This window comes from Python bivittatus, unplaced genomic scaffold (assembly GCF_059951505.1).
Source record: "Python bivittatus isolate LINGU-HERP-01145 unplaced genomic scaffold, Pbiv_v1 ctg000980_np1212, whole genome shotgun sequence".
NCBI lineage: Eukaryota > Metazoa > Chordata > Lepidosauria > Squamata > Pythonidae > Python > Python bivittatus.
The window spans coordinates 30,418,225-30,434,229 of NW_028277125.1; the positions used below are offsets into that span (position 1 = coordinate 30,418,225).

Consider the following 16,005-nt stretch of genomic DNA (forward strand, 5'->3'; position numbering starts at 1 on the left):
TGGAGGAAGGAATTCATGAATCTGAAGCCTAGCCAGTTTTGCTAACTTTTGAGATGACATCTCCAGTAAAGGATGTTTGAATAGCATTCCATTTTATGAGAAAGCTGATATACATAGTGACAGACTCACATTTATATTATGCCATTCTACAGATTTCAAACACATTAATTAATGTAATTTTTTTTTTTTGGTATAGCTGTCACAACTTTATCAAGAAAATAAAAATATAGGTCTCAAAGGGCAGTGAGTACGTCATTTTGTTTGCTTATTTGTTTTACATTCTTAAAAATAATACCTACATTGATGGCCCTATAAAATTAATTAACCCACCAATTAATTTTTAGCATTCTGATTAAATCTGATGAACTCTAGGGAAAAAAATTGCTTTCTAAAATCTTGGTAGTCTATTCCAGATTATGGCGAGAAATGCCAATATATTTACAATTGAATTGTTAAATTCAGCATATTCCAACACTACTGATTTGTAAAATATGTTTTTGCTTCCTATTAAAAGAATATTGATTACTAGTAAAAAAAATGTAATAAGAAACATATGCAGTTGTTTTATTTTGGCATAAGCAGTTCATTTCCTGGTGTGTCATTCAGTTTTAAACCTTTAATAGAAAGCCTGCATAATGAATGGACACACCTATCTATGGCTTGCTAAACTTTGTTTTCACAAAATGTCCTTCCTTATTTTTATGATAGCCTTATTTGTGTGACTCGTATTTAGCTTTTTACTGTGAAGCAGTTGTTACAAGCAGCACTTTAATTTCTCCCGCATATTCTTTAGCCAATTTGAAACAATTTCAAGGGAAAAATCCTCCCTCAAAACCTGCTGCATGAATCTCTGAAGAAGCAAAATACCCACTTGCTTATGTCCCTCATATGGACTCTGAAAATGTTTGTTATTTAATGTAAAGAAAGTGTATAGCCCACTGTACTGTTGTCCCTCACAATGGCTACCTGAAAGCCTATTTGTTATATTTATTTATTGCACTAAAAATGTAATGCTGTAACAGAATTCACTCACAGCAATAGCCTTGTTGTAGTTGGCTTGGCTCTGGCTTAGCATGTGTATCAGCTCATACACTGTGTTTTGTAAACCATGTTGCAAAAATTATGGTTAAACACACTACAATTCTTTATGCTGTCTGAACCCAGCCAGCCAATAACGATTTAAGTCTAGTATCCAGGCCTATTTATTTGACCAAGCACAAACTATTCCTTAGACATAGTTAAATAATTTATTATTTTTACCTCATTGGAATATTAGTGTTTCTTAACAAAGCTACAAACAGAAAATCAGAAAACTGTGTTTAATGCACTTCTCTCCAAAGAAAGTAATCTTTGCGTTTTATTGCTTCGATTCCAGTAACATTTAAGTATCTAAATGGTTTAAAAGATAAGATTCAAACTCTGAAAGTAGCTTGAGATTCCAAATGAGATTTGCAGAACAATCTTATACATCTCTACTCAAAAGTTTGTCCCACTTTAAATACGTGGATACAGCCTATGATTATACCATATGCTAGTTTGGAAACCAATAGGAAATGATGGGATTCAGCTATGTTCATAGAAAAGTAAACAAAAACAAAATAAAGTTTCTGCTATGATTTTGTATGGTTCTTTTGCCATAGGAAATGTGTTCAGTTCACCTAAACATAATGCTTCTTTCTATATATAGCTGTCACACCACAGCATCTTTACATTTCTCCCAAACATATCTAATTTATTTGTAGCTGCTTATTAGCTTCCATTATGGTTGACCTTAAAAACATACTACTCCTCTGGGAAATAATAGTATGTGCTGTTTAACACATCTCTTTCTGGATTAGTATTCTCTTTGAAAATACTAAGGATTTGTCTCCTGTCATCCTATAGGACAGAGAAGCACAGCATTCTGGAGCATATTTAAGGCTTACAAACCAATATTGGCTTAAGCTGCAGACAGAGAACTTAGATATGTGCATATTCTTGAAATCCTAATTTGGTTTCACAGTGATAGATAAAACTTGTTCTTAAATTGGAGACTTGAGTTCAGATCTGTATTCAGGCAGGAAGCATTCTACTATGCCCGTTAGCTGACAATGCACATTTTGGCTTAACGTATGTAAAAACTAAATACTTTTAGCTATTTCACAGGGTTATCTCAAAACACATATGGTTTTGAATTACATGGCAGTTTTGATGAAAGCGACTGTTTACAATCATTTTTATATATGCATCTATCTAAAACCAACCTGATTTGCTCTAAGTTTAGCAGAAGCCTGAATTGGTTATTATAGCATACATATTAAACAAGTAAATTGGTTTTGCAGTATAATAGCATGTTCGTGAGAACAGCTAACGTTATATATTTTTGATTCACTGGATTTATTGAATTTGTGACAGCTACCGAGCCCTACAGTTCTAACACTGCCATTTTTGTTTCTTGCCAGTCAAAAACCATTAGCCTCCCTCACGAAGCAACTAAATAGAACTCAAGAGATGTGTGGGTGACCAAAACTAGGTATTCATATACGTGTCAGGCAAACATGAACCGAGGAAAAAAACAAAAACCAGTCGAGCAACACTACGTATGAATCAGACCTCCTCTTTCTGAGCTTCTATCGCGTGACAACGAAATCCTGTCGCCACCGCGCCGCCGCCGCCGTCGTCCAATCATCTGCCCCGCTCGCTCGCGCGCCCCCAGCGGCAGTCGAGGAGAAAGACAATACTTCCTCCCCCGCCCCACTCTTCGTTTACCGAGGCAGCCGTTTGGAGCTCTCGCGAGATCTGCCGAATCTTCCCCTCCTCGCTGGGTTTCCACGCCACTCCCCCTTATCCCTCCTCCCCGCCGGCTGCGCTCCTCCCCTTTCCTCCTCCCTCCCCTTCTCTCTTGCGCCGTCGCCCCCGCCCGATCTGTCTGTGTCTGTGTCTCGGGGAGAGGGGAGGGGGCCTGCTCGGCCCTGCGCACTGAGCGATGTTTGGCCGCCATCGCGGCGGAGGAGGAGGAGGCGCAGGAGGCTGAGGGAGTCGCCGCCGCCGCCGCCGCCGCCACTACCGCCGCTGCTACCGCTGCTGCTGAGTGAGAATAGACGGCCGCCTGGGCCTGCCACGGCTCGGCTTTTTACTGCCTACTGTCGGGATAAAGGTCGCCGGTGCCTCTGTTGTTGTTGCCGGAGGAGCTTCTCCCCGATCCCTTTCCCTCTCCACTTCTTCCTGGTCCTCAGGAAGGGGCTCCGCTCTCGCCGAGCCCCAAAATGTCGAACCTGAGCAAGGGGACGGGCAGCCGGAGGGACACCAAGATGCGGATCCGAGCATTCCCGGTGAGTGAACTGAGGCTGCGTCGCTGCGCAGGGCCTGGGTTGGCTCCGCTTGGCTCGGCCTGGCGATGGGACGAGACGCCGGCCTCGCCTGGCTAATTTGCCTAGAAGCCTCGCTGCTTTCTTTCTCTCGCTTCCTCGACCCGGCCTGTCACCGACTCTTGAGGTTGGGGTGGGGGAAGGAAGTCGGCCCTGCAGCTTGGGAATCCAGCGAGCCAGGGTGCCGCGGTTGGGCGAGCAATGGAGAGCCCAAGTTTCCGTCCCAGGAAGCGAAGAGGGAGGTTAGAGGGCCCGTCATTTGCCCCAGGGAAGGACGCTTCTCCCAGGCCTTTGTAAGGGGCCGGTCTGCTCTTAGCTTTTTTTTTTTTTTTTTAAATCACACTGATAAGCGCGTGAGTCTTTTTACACAGAAGAATAAATTAACTCACGGGATCCGGCCTCATACCTGTCGCGCCTCAGACAGTCAACGGACCCACCTTGGATGTTTGCAAAGTTGTTTTTGGACGCTAGTATCGATAAACGAAACTGCCCACAGTACAGTTTGAAATCAGAAGGCAAAATAACCTAGTTCTGAAGTAGGGCATAGTTGTCATTTGGGAGGAATTTTTTGATGATTTCTTCCATACATTGCTTCATACCTTGTGATGATTTCAGTTGACAGTTGCTTCAACTGAAGGTTGAAAACACAAAGACATTCTTTCATCAAGGATTTTTGTAATCTGAACGCTTGGGGATTTTCAATATTTGAATCTGTTTCACTGATTATGTTGGTGTACATATATGTATACATTTGAAAGGCAATACCTTTTCTTTTTGTCCTAAGCAAAAGTTTCATTATTGATTCAGGAAAGTAGTGGCAAATAATTGTTGGCCTTTGTGAAGAAAGAAACTGTGCCCAATTACACAAATAATTTGGCAGCTGTCACAGCAGTACAGACTACAATTCCATTATTGAAAATATGTTTCGAAGCAGTAGTTAGATTAAAAATAAAATCTTAGTGTCCATTCCAGTTTACACAGAAACCTAGTAAAATTCAATATACTTTTCTCCTGCATTCATGTAATTCACAATTTTAACAAGTCACCTTTTTTAAAAAAAACTATTACATTTATGTCCTGCTTATTTCATGAGATTTGCTCTCAAGTTGCTTTTTAAAGCTTGCATTTCTAACTGTATTTCTAGTAGCAGCTTCATAGGAACCAATGAAATTCTCAAGTATTTTTCTGTTAATTTAGTTAATTTTGAAATGACTTTGACTTGAAGTGTTGATTGCATAAACAGTGGGATTTTTTTCAGGGATAAGGTGTTACTTTTTAAGGAAGTTTTGTCATTTTTGCTGCAATGAAGATGTCTAACCATGTTAAAAACAACTTTAGTTTTAATATTATTCTTTTGTGAGGAAAATGTTCATTGCATGTTCTGCAATGGTAAATGAGATCTATGCAGCAAATACCTCAGTGTGTACAAGAGTTAAACTGAACAAGAGAAACAAAGTTTGTAGTCAGGATAAATATTCTTCATTCTGCTTTCTTTCTTACAGATGAGCCTGTAAAATGTTGGTGGGTGAAGATTATTCACAAACTGTTTTCACACAAAACAGAGCGTTACTGTTTCTCCCATGAAATTGTTTCATATTAGTGATTGTTAAAAGTTTTTCATTTATATTTTGCTTGAAAGTAACTGGCTTAGAATGTTTACAGCATGCATAGGGAGAGTATATAGAAATCACCATAAAAGTTACTGATTCTGTGTTCAAAGCAAAGATTATCTATCAGTATCCTGTATGTTCAAGCAAAGAAAACAGCAATCTTAGAAAATCAAGAGGAATGAGGTTGGACTATAGAAATATGGAATGAGCTACACTGTTGGTATATAAAATATGTGTAGTGTAGTATTCATATATTTATCAGAAAATGTCATTAAGTTAATGTATTGAATGTGGGCAAGATTTTGTATTTTTGGCAATAGAGAATTTTTAAGACCCACAGTAAAATTAGTGAACTTCTTTTTTGATGCATACACAGCACTAAACCATAGCATGGCATGTTTTGCTTAGTTGATACACAGATCATCCCACAAAAGAAACAGATATCTACAAACAACTCTAGATAGGTTTGCACATTATGTTAAGCGAAAACTAAATCTCATTATGGCATATGCATTTTAACTGGCTATCATTAACATTTCATTGGTAGAATGCATATTAAGTTTTGACATCTTAATGTATTAATTGAGTTGGACAGACATTAAATTTATTGTACAGTAGCATGGCGATTTTTGAAATAATTCTAAATTTTCTGGCTTTGTATAGAACAATGCTGTAACTGTGAATTGCACAATTTATAATGTCAGTATCAATTATTTAATTACGTATACAAAGTGACCCTATCTTATGCCAAATTCACATGCATAAGACTTGATAGCAGATTATTTATATTGGTCACTTACAAGTGTGAACATATAATTAGGCAATGAGTTAATTTGTGAGGTCAGGATCTTATTGCCAATTATTGGAAGAGGTTCTTAATATGTTATTCTGATGAAATTAACCTGCTGCTGCTCTGCTAGAAGTCTTTTAGACACTTCTTGGTCCATGTCTGTCCTATCTATTATTCCTGTTCTCCTTGCAGAAGGAGCTTATGATGTATGTTTTGTGCAATGCCTTGGTGGCCTGTGAGCTTTCTTCCGTCTCCTTCCCACCCTCAATAAGAGACTTCAGTGATAAGTTCTTAAGAACATATTTTCCTTGCAAGGAGAGACCAGTCAAGGTGTCAAAGGTTATATTATGTCTTCTCCATCCATGTTGAATACTCTGGAATAAATACTAGTGGGCATGCATTTCAGGAATGTAATGTGAACAAAAGTGGAAATGTCACATTGCCTTCAATTATATGCCATTGAAAAATATATAATATATATTCTTTGAGTGTATCCTGTCATATATAGTGATATATTTTCAACATTCTTTGAATCATATTTCTGTAGCTTTGCTTTTTATTCACATTGTAATTACTTCATATTTAATACATGGAGTCAGTCTGTAATTGTCGGTTTGTTTATGTAGATCAGGGTATAACACTTTCTCAGGGATGAGAATTTCATGGTCTTAGCACTGCAAAAAGTAATAGTACTGAAAATACCAAAAAAAACCCTGTTATTTATTTTACATTTAATTAAATATAGTTAATATCATTACCATCCAATCATATTATAGTTTACTGTCCATTTTATATTTTTCCCTTTAAATCACATTAAAAATTACAGATTAGTAGCATCTTTTAGAAGGTGCTTCACTTTAGGCTTCTGTGGTTTAGAAATTGTAAGCAACCTCTGTCGTAGGTCAAGAGATGAAAATGTATAGATTAATTAATGTATTTGAGTTACTCTGTCCCTCTTTTTTTTTAAAAAAGCTCTTTTAGAAATATAACAATATGAATAATAGAAGAAAAGATGATTGAGAATCTTTTTTGCAGTGTTCACAGTGATTTCAGTCTGAATATTACATTGTATAACAAAAAGGTTACAGAGATTCTTGTGATACCTTAAAGATTTGCATTTATGATTGGTAAGCATTTATGAAAAAGTGAGCTTTATTCTGGCGTGGACCTTCAAGTTTCAAATATGCAAAACGCTTCGTAAGGATACTTCATCCATTGCACCACTCTGTCTTAAATAATTTGTAACTTGCACCATAAAGTCATGTAGATTGACATAAACATTGCTGATAAGGACTATACTCATAGATAGCATTTTTGCTATTCTCCGTGATCAATAAGTTTAGTTTATTTTTGGTGCTCTTCTGCCTTGTAAACCAGGAGTTCTCAAATATATTGGATTTTATTGGGAGATTTTCAGTTTGACTCACTCAGGGGAAATCAGGCCAGGGATAGTCTTGTCAATGTCTAAATAAAATTCCAATAAATGCTTGCTGAATAATTCTATTTATGATGACTAGATAATGCTACACAAAGCATTCAGTCAAGTTGCTTCACAAAGCATGTTGGCTGAAAGAAAGTACCCATTCTTTAAGCATTAAAGTATCTTCATCCTCCAGGAAAGTTGGAATACCTGCATACATAGCTGCTTCATTGGTGATCACAATAGAAATGTTGTTTATACTTATACATGTATGAGCATACTGTCAAGGAAAGCCTTTGAAGCAGCCATCTTCTGGAGAACATGGCTGTTTTAACACTTCAAGAAGATGTTACACCAATGTTCTTTGCAAATATTTTGCATGGCCTTTCTACATATAAATATAAATGATTGCAGTGGGATCCCAGATTAATTTTTTTTTCTTAGCATGATGGAGGAAGAAATAGAGTAGTTTGAATCATATTGTAATATTCTATGCTGTTTTGTTTCATTCATTGATTTGCCGTTTTTGGCCTAAAGTATTATCCTCATTTTAAAATTTTTGGAATGTAGTACCCAATCAAAATCTAGCTTATCATTACCATATTTGTATAAAGAAAATTATATAGAAGTATTTTTGGTGTGCAAATTTTTCTTAATCAAAATTAAAGCTATATATGTCCAGCTGTGGACTTTGTATTAAGACACTATATAGCTTGCTTGGCTTTGATTTAACATGTTTTATGAATCCAACTATTGTGGTTTACAAACTATGTTTATGGCTTAATTGAAGCAACAACTACTAGCATTCTCACACTACACTGAGAATCCAACCAGTTGTTGCTTATTTAGTTAATTATGGCATAATGTGATGCGTGGGCTAGATATATATTGTAAATGCGTTGGTCTGGATTTTTTCCTTTCTCTTTCACATTTTCCCCCTTTTATTGCAATTTTAAAGCATAAACAATTTAAGATGACAACCTCCACTTCACTCATTAAGTTATATAAAATGTCAGCTATATAATGCTGTATGAGCAGAACATTCAAAATTAAATTTAATAGAATTATTTTCAATTTATACAAATCTGTGTTGAAGTACTTGCTCTTTATGTTTCACATTTGTATATTTTTAAAGTTCCTAAACTGCTTTCTGTTTCTTTGGACTGAGACTATAAAATATGTTTCCAGTATCTAACCACATATACTTGATTATTCAAATACTAGCCAGAAAAGGGAGTTATAGGTGATACGGAGTCTTATACTTTGCTACTACAAAGTATTTTGCTTCTGGTGTTGGTTGCAGGTTGTGAAAAAGAACCTGAAGTAATTATATACAATACAAGATATAAGAGAAAGGATAGTTCAGTCTTTGGTCTACTTTTTGATATAATTATCACTTATATAACTTATCACTAATTTGGGGCAGTTGTGAAGAAAACATGGTTATCTTGCTGTACCCAGCCTTTAGCATCGCTCCATAAATTCTGATTCATTCTGCTAATGTCATATTCAGTGATATCTGCATGAGGAGTATCAAAACAGGCATGGTGATGGTTGCAGCAATGTGATCAAAGCCCTGCCCGTTTGGACAAGTATATGATGTCAGTGCACTTACAAAATGATTGGGCTTTGATGACACTATCACAACTGACATTTTGGTGGTTCTGTCACCCCCTGCCTCTTGCCCCATGGATGCCACTGCTCATGTTTGACCTGGGGTAAAAACAGTCATTTTCACATATAAGGCATAGAGTTTAATAGCACCTGAAAACTAATCAGTTTATTATATATTAGTTTGTTTGACTCAGAGTACCATCAGATTCTTTTGTATTTCTTGCAAAAGAGCAATGCAGTTTTCTCCTGGAAAGTATTACATTGAAAAAATCCCATTGTTGATTTGTTCAAAGCATAACATAACTCTTGTCCTGCTTTTCAGTTTTTATTCAGGAAGTGAATTAAGAATTATTAAAGTATTAAAGTATAAACCAACTGTTGAGATGAACAACAAACTCAAGAAAAGACTGAGGTTGTGCTCTACATTGTATCTGATGGCTTATGGTACTCCTGAAAAATACAATGCAAGTATAGTGCAAGTAGTCCTTATTTAACGACTGTCTCGGACAGCAACTGTTCTCAGTTACAGTGGTGTTGAAAAAGTAACTTTGTGACCCACATTTATGACCTTCACAAGTCTGTAAAGCAAAGGTAAGCTGAAGTAAGATTGTAAGCATAGTCATGGTTTCACTTAGCAACCACTTTGCTTAACGACCAAATTGCCAGTCACAACTGTGGTCGTTAAACAAGGACTACCTGTATTTGTCATTCATTCACTTCAGGCTTATCATGATCTGATGGACATACATTTGCTTGGATTGTCTGTTAGTAACTACTACGATGAGTTCTTGTAAGCTCATGGTTGTGACATTGGTAATAATATCTAGACATCTTGTCTTGTTTTAGTCTCTTTTTCAATTGCCTTCAGTTTTTCCAAATATCTGTTCTTTTCTAGTGACTGTTGCCTTTGCATTGTATGTCCAAAATATTAAGGCTTTAACTTCATTACTAGTGTTTTCAATTGTTTACTTGATCTAGTATTGAATTATTTATTCTGCTGGTCCAAGATATTCTCAACAATTTTCTCCAGCATTCAGAGGCATCAGTTTTTCAGCCCCTCTTATGATCCAGCTTTTGCAGTCATTTCTCACAACTGGTAAAACCATAGCCTAATTTCTCACTGATACAGTGTTAGAAGGATTGTTGGGGCTTGTCATTCTCGTTGGATTAGATGAGCAGAGACTTGGAGAGATTTTTCCCAAGTACAATTTGTTTTTACCATTAGTATTCCATTATTGGTATAGTTAAAAATGGCAAGGATTAGCAAAATCAGAACTGTGCTTTTGGGATGAAGGGGTTGTTACCAGGGTTATGAACTGTAATGTGAAAGTTGCATATATACAGGCAAATATCCTAAGACTTTTTCCTAATTTTTTGCATGGAAGTCTATTTATTTTACATTTTTATTCCTGACTTAATTTGGTTACATTTGTTTGACTAATTGGTTTTTTGTATGAGAAAAGAAAAGGCTTCATACTTCTTTTTTTTTTTTAAAGCAGATGTGTAAAACCAAAACTCAGATTTTCTTTCCTGGAAGTATTTCTTTTGCTATTTTTTTAAAATTAGCTTGTAAGTGACAGTTTGGAAAACAATACAGGAATTTAGGCTTGATCTGAAATTATCTTTGTTGATAATTCTGTGTTTCCTTCTTCAGGGTAATGGCCTTAAGCATTTGTATTCTGAAGTGTAGAGCTGTATGTGTAAATACGCTGCTTCAAATTGACAGGGAAATCATGCTGCTGAATTTTAGCAGTAATAGATATAGGTTGCCTAGCACTGATGGAGAAGGAAACAGTTCCAGATCAAGAGAAATTAGTGTATGAGAATGTTTGGACAGTGTAAAAACATTAAATCTAATATTATCTGACAACATTAAATGTCAACCATTCATTAAATACTGTATTTTTGAGTCGTGAAATGCAAATGCAAAAGGAAGACCTATAAACTTGTCTATGCTTAGAAAAATATTAGAGCAAAAACAAAACAAAATACCCCGAACAGTATATTTCCAGATGGAAACTGAATTATGGCTAGAAATCAGTATAGCTGTATTTATAAAGAAACTATCAACTGATTTGATTGATGTAATAGATCAGAGGAATTGTATCAGTCACAGAGTTTTGCATTCTTTGGTTTTTTCAAATTATTAAGTACACAATGTTTTGAAAAGACATAGATAGTAAAATATACCAACATCAGATTATAAAGAGCAAGGTATCAGCCCTTTGTGATGGGAAAAGTCAGGAAACGGGAGTTGCTATAAGTCTTGGAATGTACTTTAATTTGGTTAGGGTATTGTAACAGAATCTAGAAAACCTGTCAGAATCCCTCTCTACTTCAGTTTATACCTATCCCAGTCATGGCAGAGTTAAGTTTCTCATGTTTTCTATTTTCCCAGAACTCAAATGTCTTTCCTCTAACAGCTTGGCTTTCTCCTCCTCCTCCTCTGAATCAACCCAACATTCAATCACATACGGGTTGATTAGTATAAATAGTGTGAAATCTTTGTGTAATTAAAAAAACTAGAGGACAAAGTATTTCCGATGATAGATACATTCAAAATTTTGTCCACTTAGAGATGAAGTTAGACATATATGTTAACAGAATAAAATATATTAAGAGCCAATGCCTTATTTATTTATTTATTTATTTATTTATTTATTTATTTATTTATTTATTTATTGGATTTCTCCCCCGCCCATCTCCCCCACAATAGGGGACTCTGGGCAACTTACAGAAAACATTAAAATTATAAATATATCTAAAACACATAATACATCCAAAATTTAAAACAATACTAAAAAAGGAAGATCCAAGAAGATGGAAAATCAGGCTGGGGAGAGCTGACCACTATGGGGCTAGCCATCCCCTTGCTTGAAGTATTCCCTCCCCACCCCAGGCCAAGTGGCAGAACCAGGTCTTCAAGGCCCTTCGAAAGGCCAGGAGTGAGGGGGCCAATCGCACCTCTGGGGGCAGAATGTTCCAAAGAGCGGTGGCTACCGCAGAGAAGGCCCGCCTTCTGGACCCCACTAGATGGAGTTCTTTTACTGAGGGATCCGAAGCATGCCCTCTCTGTGCAATCGGGTGGGACGGGTTGAAGACATAGGGGAGAGGCGGTCCCTTAGGTAACCTGGCCCCATGCCATGTAGGGCTTTAAAAGTAATAACCAACACCTTGAATTGGACCCGGAAGCAAACTGGTACCCAATGCAGCTTGCGGAGCAACGGTGTTACATGGGCCCTTCTTGGGGCTCCAAAAATAGCCCGCGCAACTGCATTCTGGACCAGCTGTAGCTTCTGATACTCTTCAAGCCCCATGTAGAGCGCATTGCAGTAATCTATCTGGGAGATAACAAGGGCACGAGTGACTGTTCGAAGGGCATCCCGATCCAGGAAAGGGCGTAACTGATGCACAACCCGAAGCTGTGCAAAGGCCCTCCCTGCCACAGCTGCCACCTGCTCTTCAAGCAGGAGCCATGAGTCTAGGAGGACCCCCAGATTACGCACTGGGTCTGTCTGGGGTAGTGCCACCCCATCGAGCACCAAAGATGACAAAGTCCCGGATACAGAGGAGCCATTAACCCACAGCCACTCCGTCTTACCAGGGTTCAGCTGAAGCCTGTTGTTCCCCATCCAGACCCTTACAGCCTCCAGACACCGAGAAAGGGCAGTCACGGCATCACTTACTTCACCTGGGATGGAGATGTATAATTGTGTATCATCAGCATACTGATGATACCTCATCCCATGGTGGTGGATGATCTCACCCAGCAGTTTCATGTAGATGTTGAAAAGGAGCGGAGAGAGAACCGAACCCTGCGGCACCCCACAAAGGAGGGGCCGAGGATGGGACCTCTCACTCCCTATCAACACCGATTGGGATTGACCCTGAAGAAAGGAGGTGAACCAGCACAAGACTGTGCTGCCCACCCCCAAGTCCCTGAGCCGTTCCAGTAGGTTACCGTGGTCAACGGTATCGAAAGCTGCTGAGAGATCAAGGAGAGCAAGGATGGTCGCACTTCCACCATCCCGCTCCCGCCAGAGATCATCCATAAGCGCGACCAATGCCGTTTCCATCCCATAACCAGGCCTGAAACCTGACTGGAAGGGATCCAGATAATCCGTTTCCTCCAGAACCCTGGAGGAATAGTATAGGTATGAATGAAAGGCGCCATATATAAAATGAAATAATTTGATGACCATTCATACTTCAATAATTAATGTAAGAATTCATCTAGACCAGCCAACTTAGCTATTGGTTATGCTTGTTGAAGAATTCCAGGGAGTTGAAAACATACTTCTGGATGTTTTCATCCTTGCCATATCACCAACTTCAAGGTGGCTCTTGTATACTTGAGTTTATGTCTCAGATATGATTATACAAGCTCAACTGTGTACATCAAACAGGAAAAAAAATGATTGCATGAAATCTGGCAAGTTGTCATGGGATTACATTTTTTTTTTTTTTTTTATCTGCGCTCAGTCGTTACCGATTCTGCAGTGACTGCTTGGACGAGTCCTTGCAGTTTTCAAGGCAAGGAGTTTCGGAAGTGATTTGCCAGAGCCTCCTTCCTAGAGCAGAGCCCAGCTGGCGAGCGCAGGAGGCGGAGTTTCCGTTGCTTTGCGCCCTTTTCGGGCGAGCGCGGTTTCACGCTTACCGGCAACTGCTCCTGACTCCTTTTGCAAGGCGCCGCCAGCATTTTTCCTCCCACTGGAGTGAGAGTACCCATTTATCTACTCACGTGAGTTTTCGAACTGTTGGGTTGACAGGAACTGGGGAGGAAACAGGAGCTCACCCTGTTAACGTGAAGGCTGGACTTGAACCGCTGAAGCGTCGACCATTTCTGGCCGGCAACTTCCAGGGTCATTAAGCCGCTGCGCCACCATGTCCCGGGGGGGATTACATTATGAATTGATTATTTGTTAGCTTCGCAGTACTAAAACCCATATGTGATTATATGCATGGAAATACTGGTAAGGGTCAAATGGGGGGGGGCAGGAAACCTTTGAAGAAAAGGAATATGTAATAGCATTACAGTCATTTAGGGAACCGAATGTCTGTTAAAGCAGAATGTCCATTAAATTTGAAGGTGAGAAAAGAAGGGAGAATCTAATGACAGGAAAAAAATTCAGGCTGGAGGCAAGCCAAAGGGATGGGGGTGGGGGAGAAATGTGCCTCCTTATGTACACCAAAGAATACATGGGGAGTGTGCCCAAACCATTCACACCAAGCTGGTTGAGAAATGGGGTGCTGTAAGATGGATGGGAGATAGGACGGGAACAGGGAGGAGCAGAAAACAGCACTTGAGGATTCCAGCAATGACTAGTGAGGAGCAAAAATTTGTAACCTAAAATACATCTGCATTTCTAATTTCAATTTAATATTTTTTTAAATATATAAAATGCTTATAAATTATAAGATGATGCAAACCTTCCCAGTGTCAATGGTATAGCTTCTTTCATGCCAAGGCTATCTCTAATATGTAGTTTTGTAGTGACCACATTCAATTCTGTATCTAACTCTTCCTCGAATCATTCTTACTATGCTACATAAGCAAAGCTTTCATACCTTTTTTTGCAGCAAGTTCATATAACTGGGGCAAGTTACACTCTCATGTTGTCAAACAGTGTGTTGGGGTATAACTAGTTAAAAATCCAAACAGTTCATTCTGCTTGGCAAGCTGATAATCACTGTCTAAAGAGTCAGAATTAAAGAGTAAATCAAAAACTTCATGAAAAATATTAAGCTATCCAGAGATCTGAAATTAGTTAACTTTCTTTATGTGTGAAATCTTTCTTATTTTCTTTACTGCTATATGGTGAACTAAAAACCAAAGCAAAACTCATGATTGGAGGTTTCCTGTAATAATGCACAGTGCAAATATGAAATTTTTATAGAAATATTTAAGAGGGCTTCCCCCCCCCCCTTAGGTACAACTACAGAAGTAAGGTTGTAGACTCTCTGGAAAATACTAAGTTAATTGGAATTTATAAGATCATGAAAATGAGGGTGTGGAAGTGAAAGACTGAAAGTGAAGCATTGTTGGGCCTAGATAGATGATAGGAAGGATAAATGGAATTCGATGGCTGATATTGAGAAGGGAGGAGGGAAAGAAATTGTTTATTTATTTAGATTTATTGGTTGCCCAACTCCAGTGGACTCTGGGCAGCATACAGAACTAGAAAAAACAAAAATGGCTAAAAACATCAAACAGACAGCCTAGACTTAAATGGTCTAATAAACAACAAAATCAACAAAACAAAACGGGCAATTAAATGAATAATAAACATCAACCCCAGGCTGGGACCAAAGCCAGCTTTTCAAAACTTTCCGGAACCCCAGGAGAGAGGACACTATCCTTATCTCTGGGAGGATGTCAGCATGGAAAAGCAGTGCAGAAGTAGTATTGGAGGCCAAGAAAGATTGCTAATAGTGTCAGAGCAGATGGCTGAAGAAATCCTGGTTGGTTCATGCCAGGGGCAGCTGGTCAAGAATACATTTTATGGGCTCTGGGATTGCTGCAGCTATGAAGAGTTGAACTATGAAGAGTTAGGCTGCTGTTGGACGTTTTCTGATCAGCTGATTTAGAAATGCCAGAAAGCTAGGAGAAGGAGGAGAGTGTGGTGAAAAGAGAGGTGAATGTAGATACCTCCTCTGAGCCAGATTGGAAGCAAGCAGCAGGTGTAAGATAGCTTCTACTATTGTGAGATTGATTCAGTATTGAATTAGAATGAAAATGATCTGCTATAAAATAGAGGACTGTGCTTGCACCCTGGGTGAAAGCCAGGCTTGGAAGAAAAGAGTATAGGGAGGGGCAAGGACAGTGAGAGCATAGAGGGGCAAGTTATTTCTTTCTTTAGGCTAGAGTGAGAATGAGGTCAAGAGAGGGAAGGATGGCAGGGGTGGGGTAGTGGAAAAGGGTAACATAAATGTTTTACTGTATTTATATACTATACCCTGAGGCTTCTCAGTAGTGTCAGATTTGCAGTTCCATGAGAAGAGGAGCAGAAGGAGTTACATATGCAAAGATCCTTGGAGCTGCTGAGTGGTTTTCAGACTATAGGTCTAGGAGGACTGGGGATTAGTTGAATGTGAGTAGGTATTTTTACTGTATACCTATTAGTGGTATACTAATACCACTGGATGGATGGTTGGAAGAAGTGGGCTTTCACTTGAGTTTGTGATGTGTTTGATTTCGCCTATACAAAGGGGCCTTGCATTTTG

At 38.6% G+C, this 16,005-nt stretch overlaps 2 protein-coding genes across 2 annotated transcripts in view; one reads left to right on the forward strand and one right to left on the reverse strand.

The window, feature by feature from the left end:
- The window catches only part of LOC103057412 (guanylate cyclase soluble subunit beta-2-like), a 53,114-nt gene extending 50,336 nt beyond the window's left edge, over nucleotides 1-2,778 (reverse strand). Inside the window, exon 1 of the mRNA XM_088132441.1 lies at nucleotides 2,593-2,778. The gene's annotated coding sequence lies outside the window, so the exon portion shown is untranslated. The remainder of the gene's footprint in view (nucleotides 1-2,592) is intronic.
- A 177-nt stretch (nucleotides 2,779-2,955) lies between these two features.
- Nucleotides 2,956-16,005, forward strand: part of CUL3 (cullin 3) — a 58,524-nt gene continuing 45,474 nt past the window's right edge. The window contains exon 1 of the mRNA XM_007425576.4: nucleotides 2,956-3,311. Coding sequence (XP_007425638.1) covers nucleotides 3,246-3,311 — 66 coding nt within the window. The 5' untranslated portion in view covers nucleotides 2,956-3,245. The remainder of the gene's footprint in view (nucleotides 3,312-16,005) is intronic.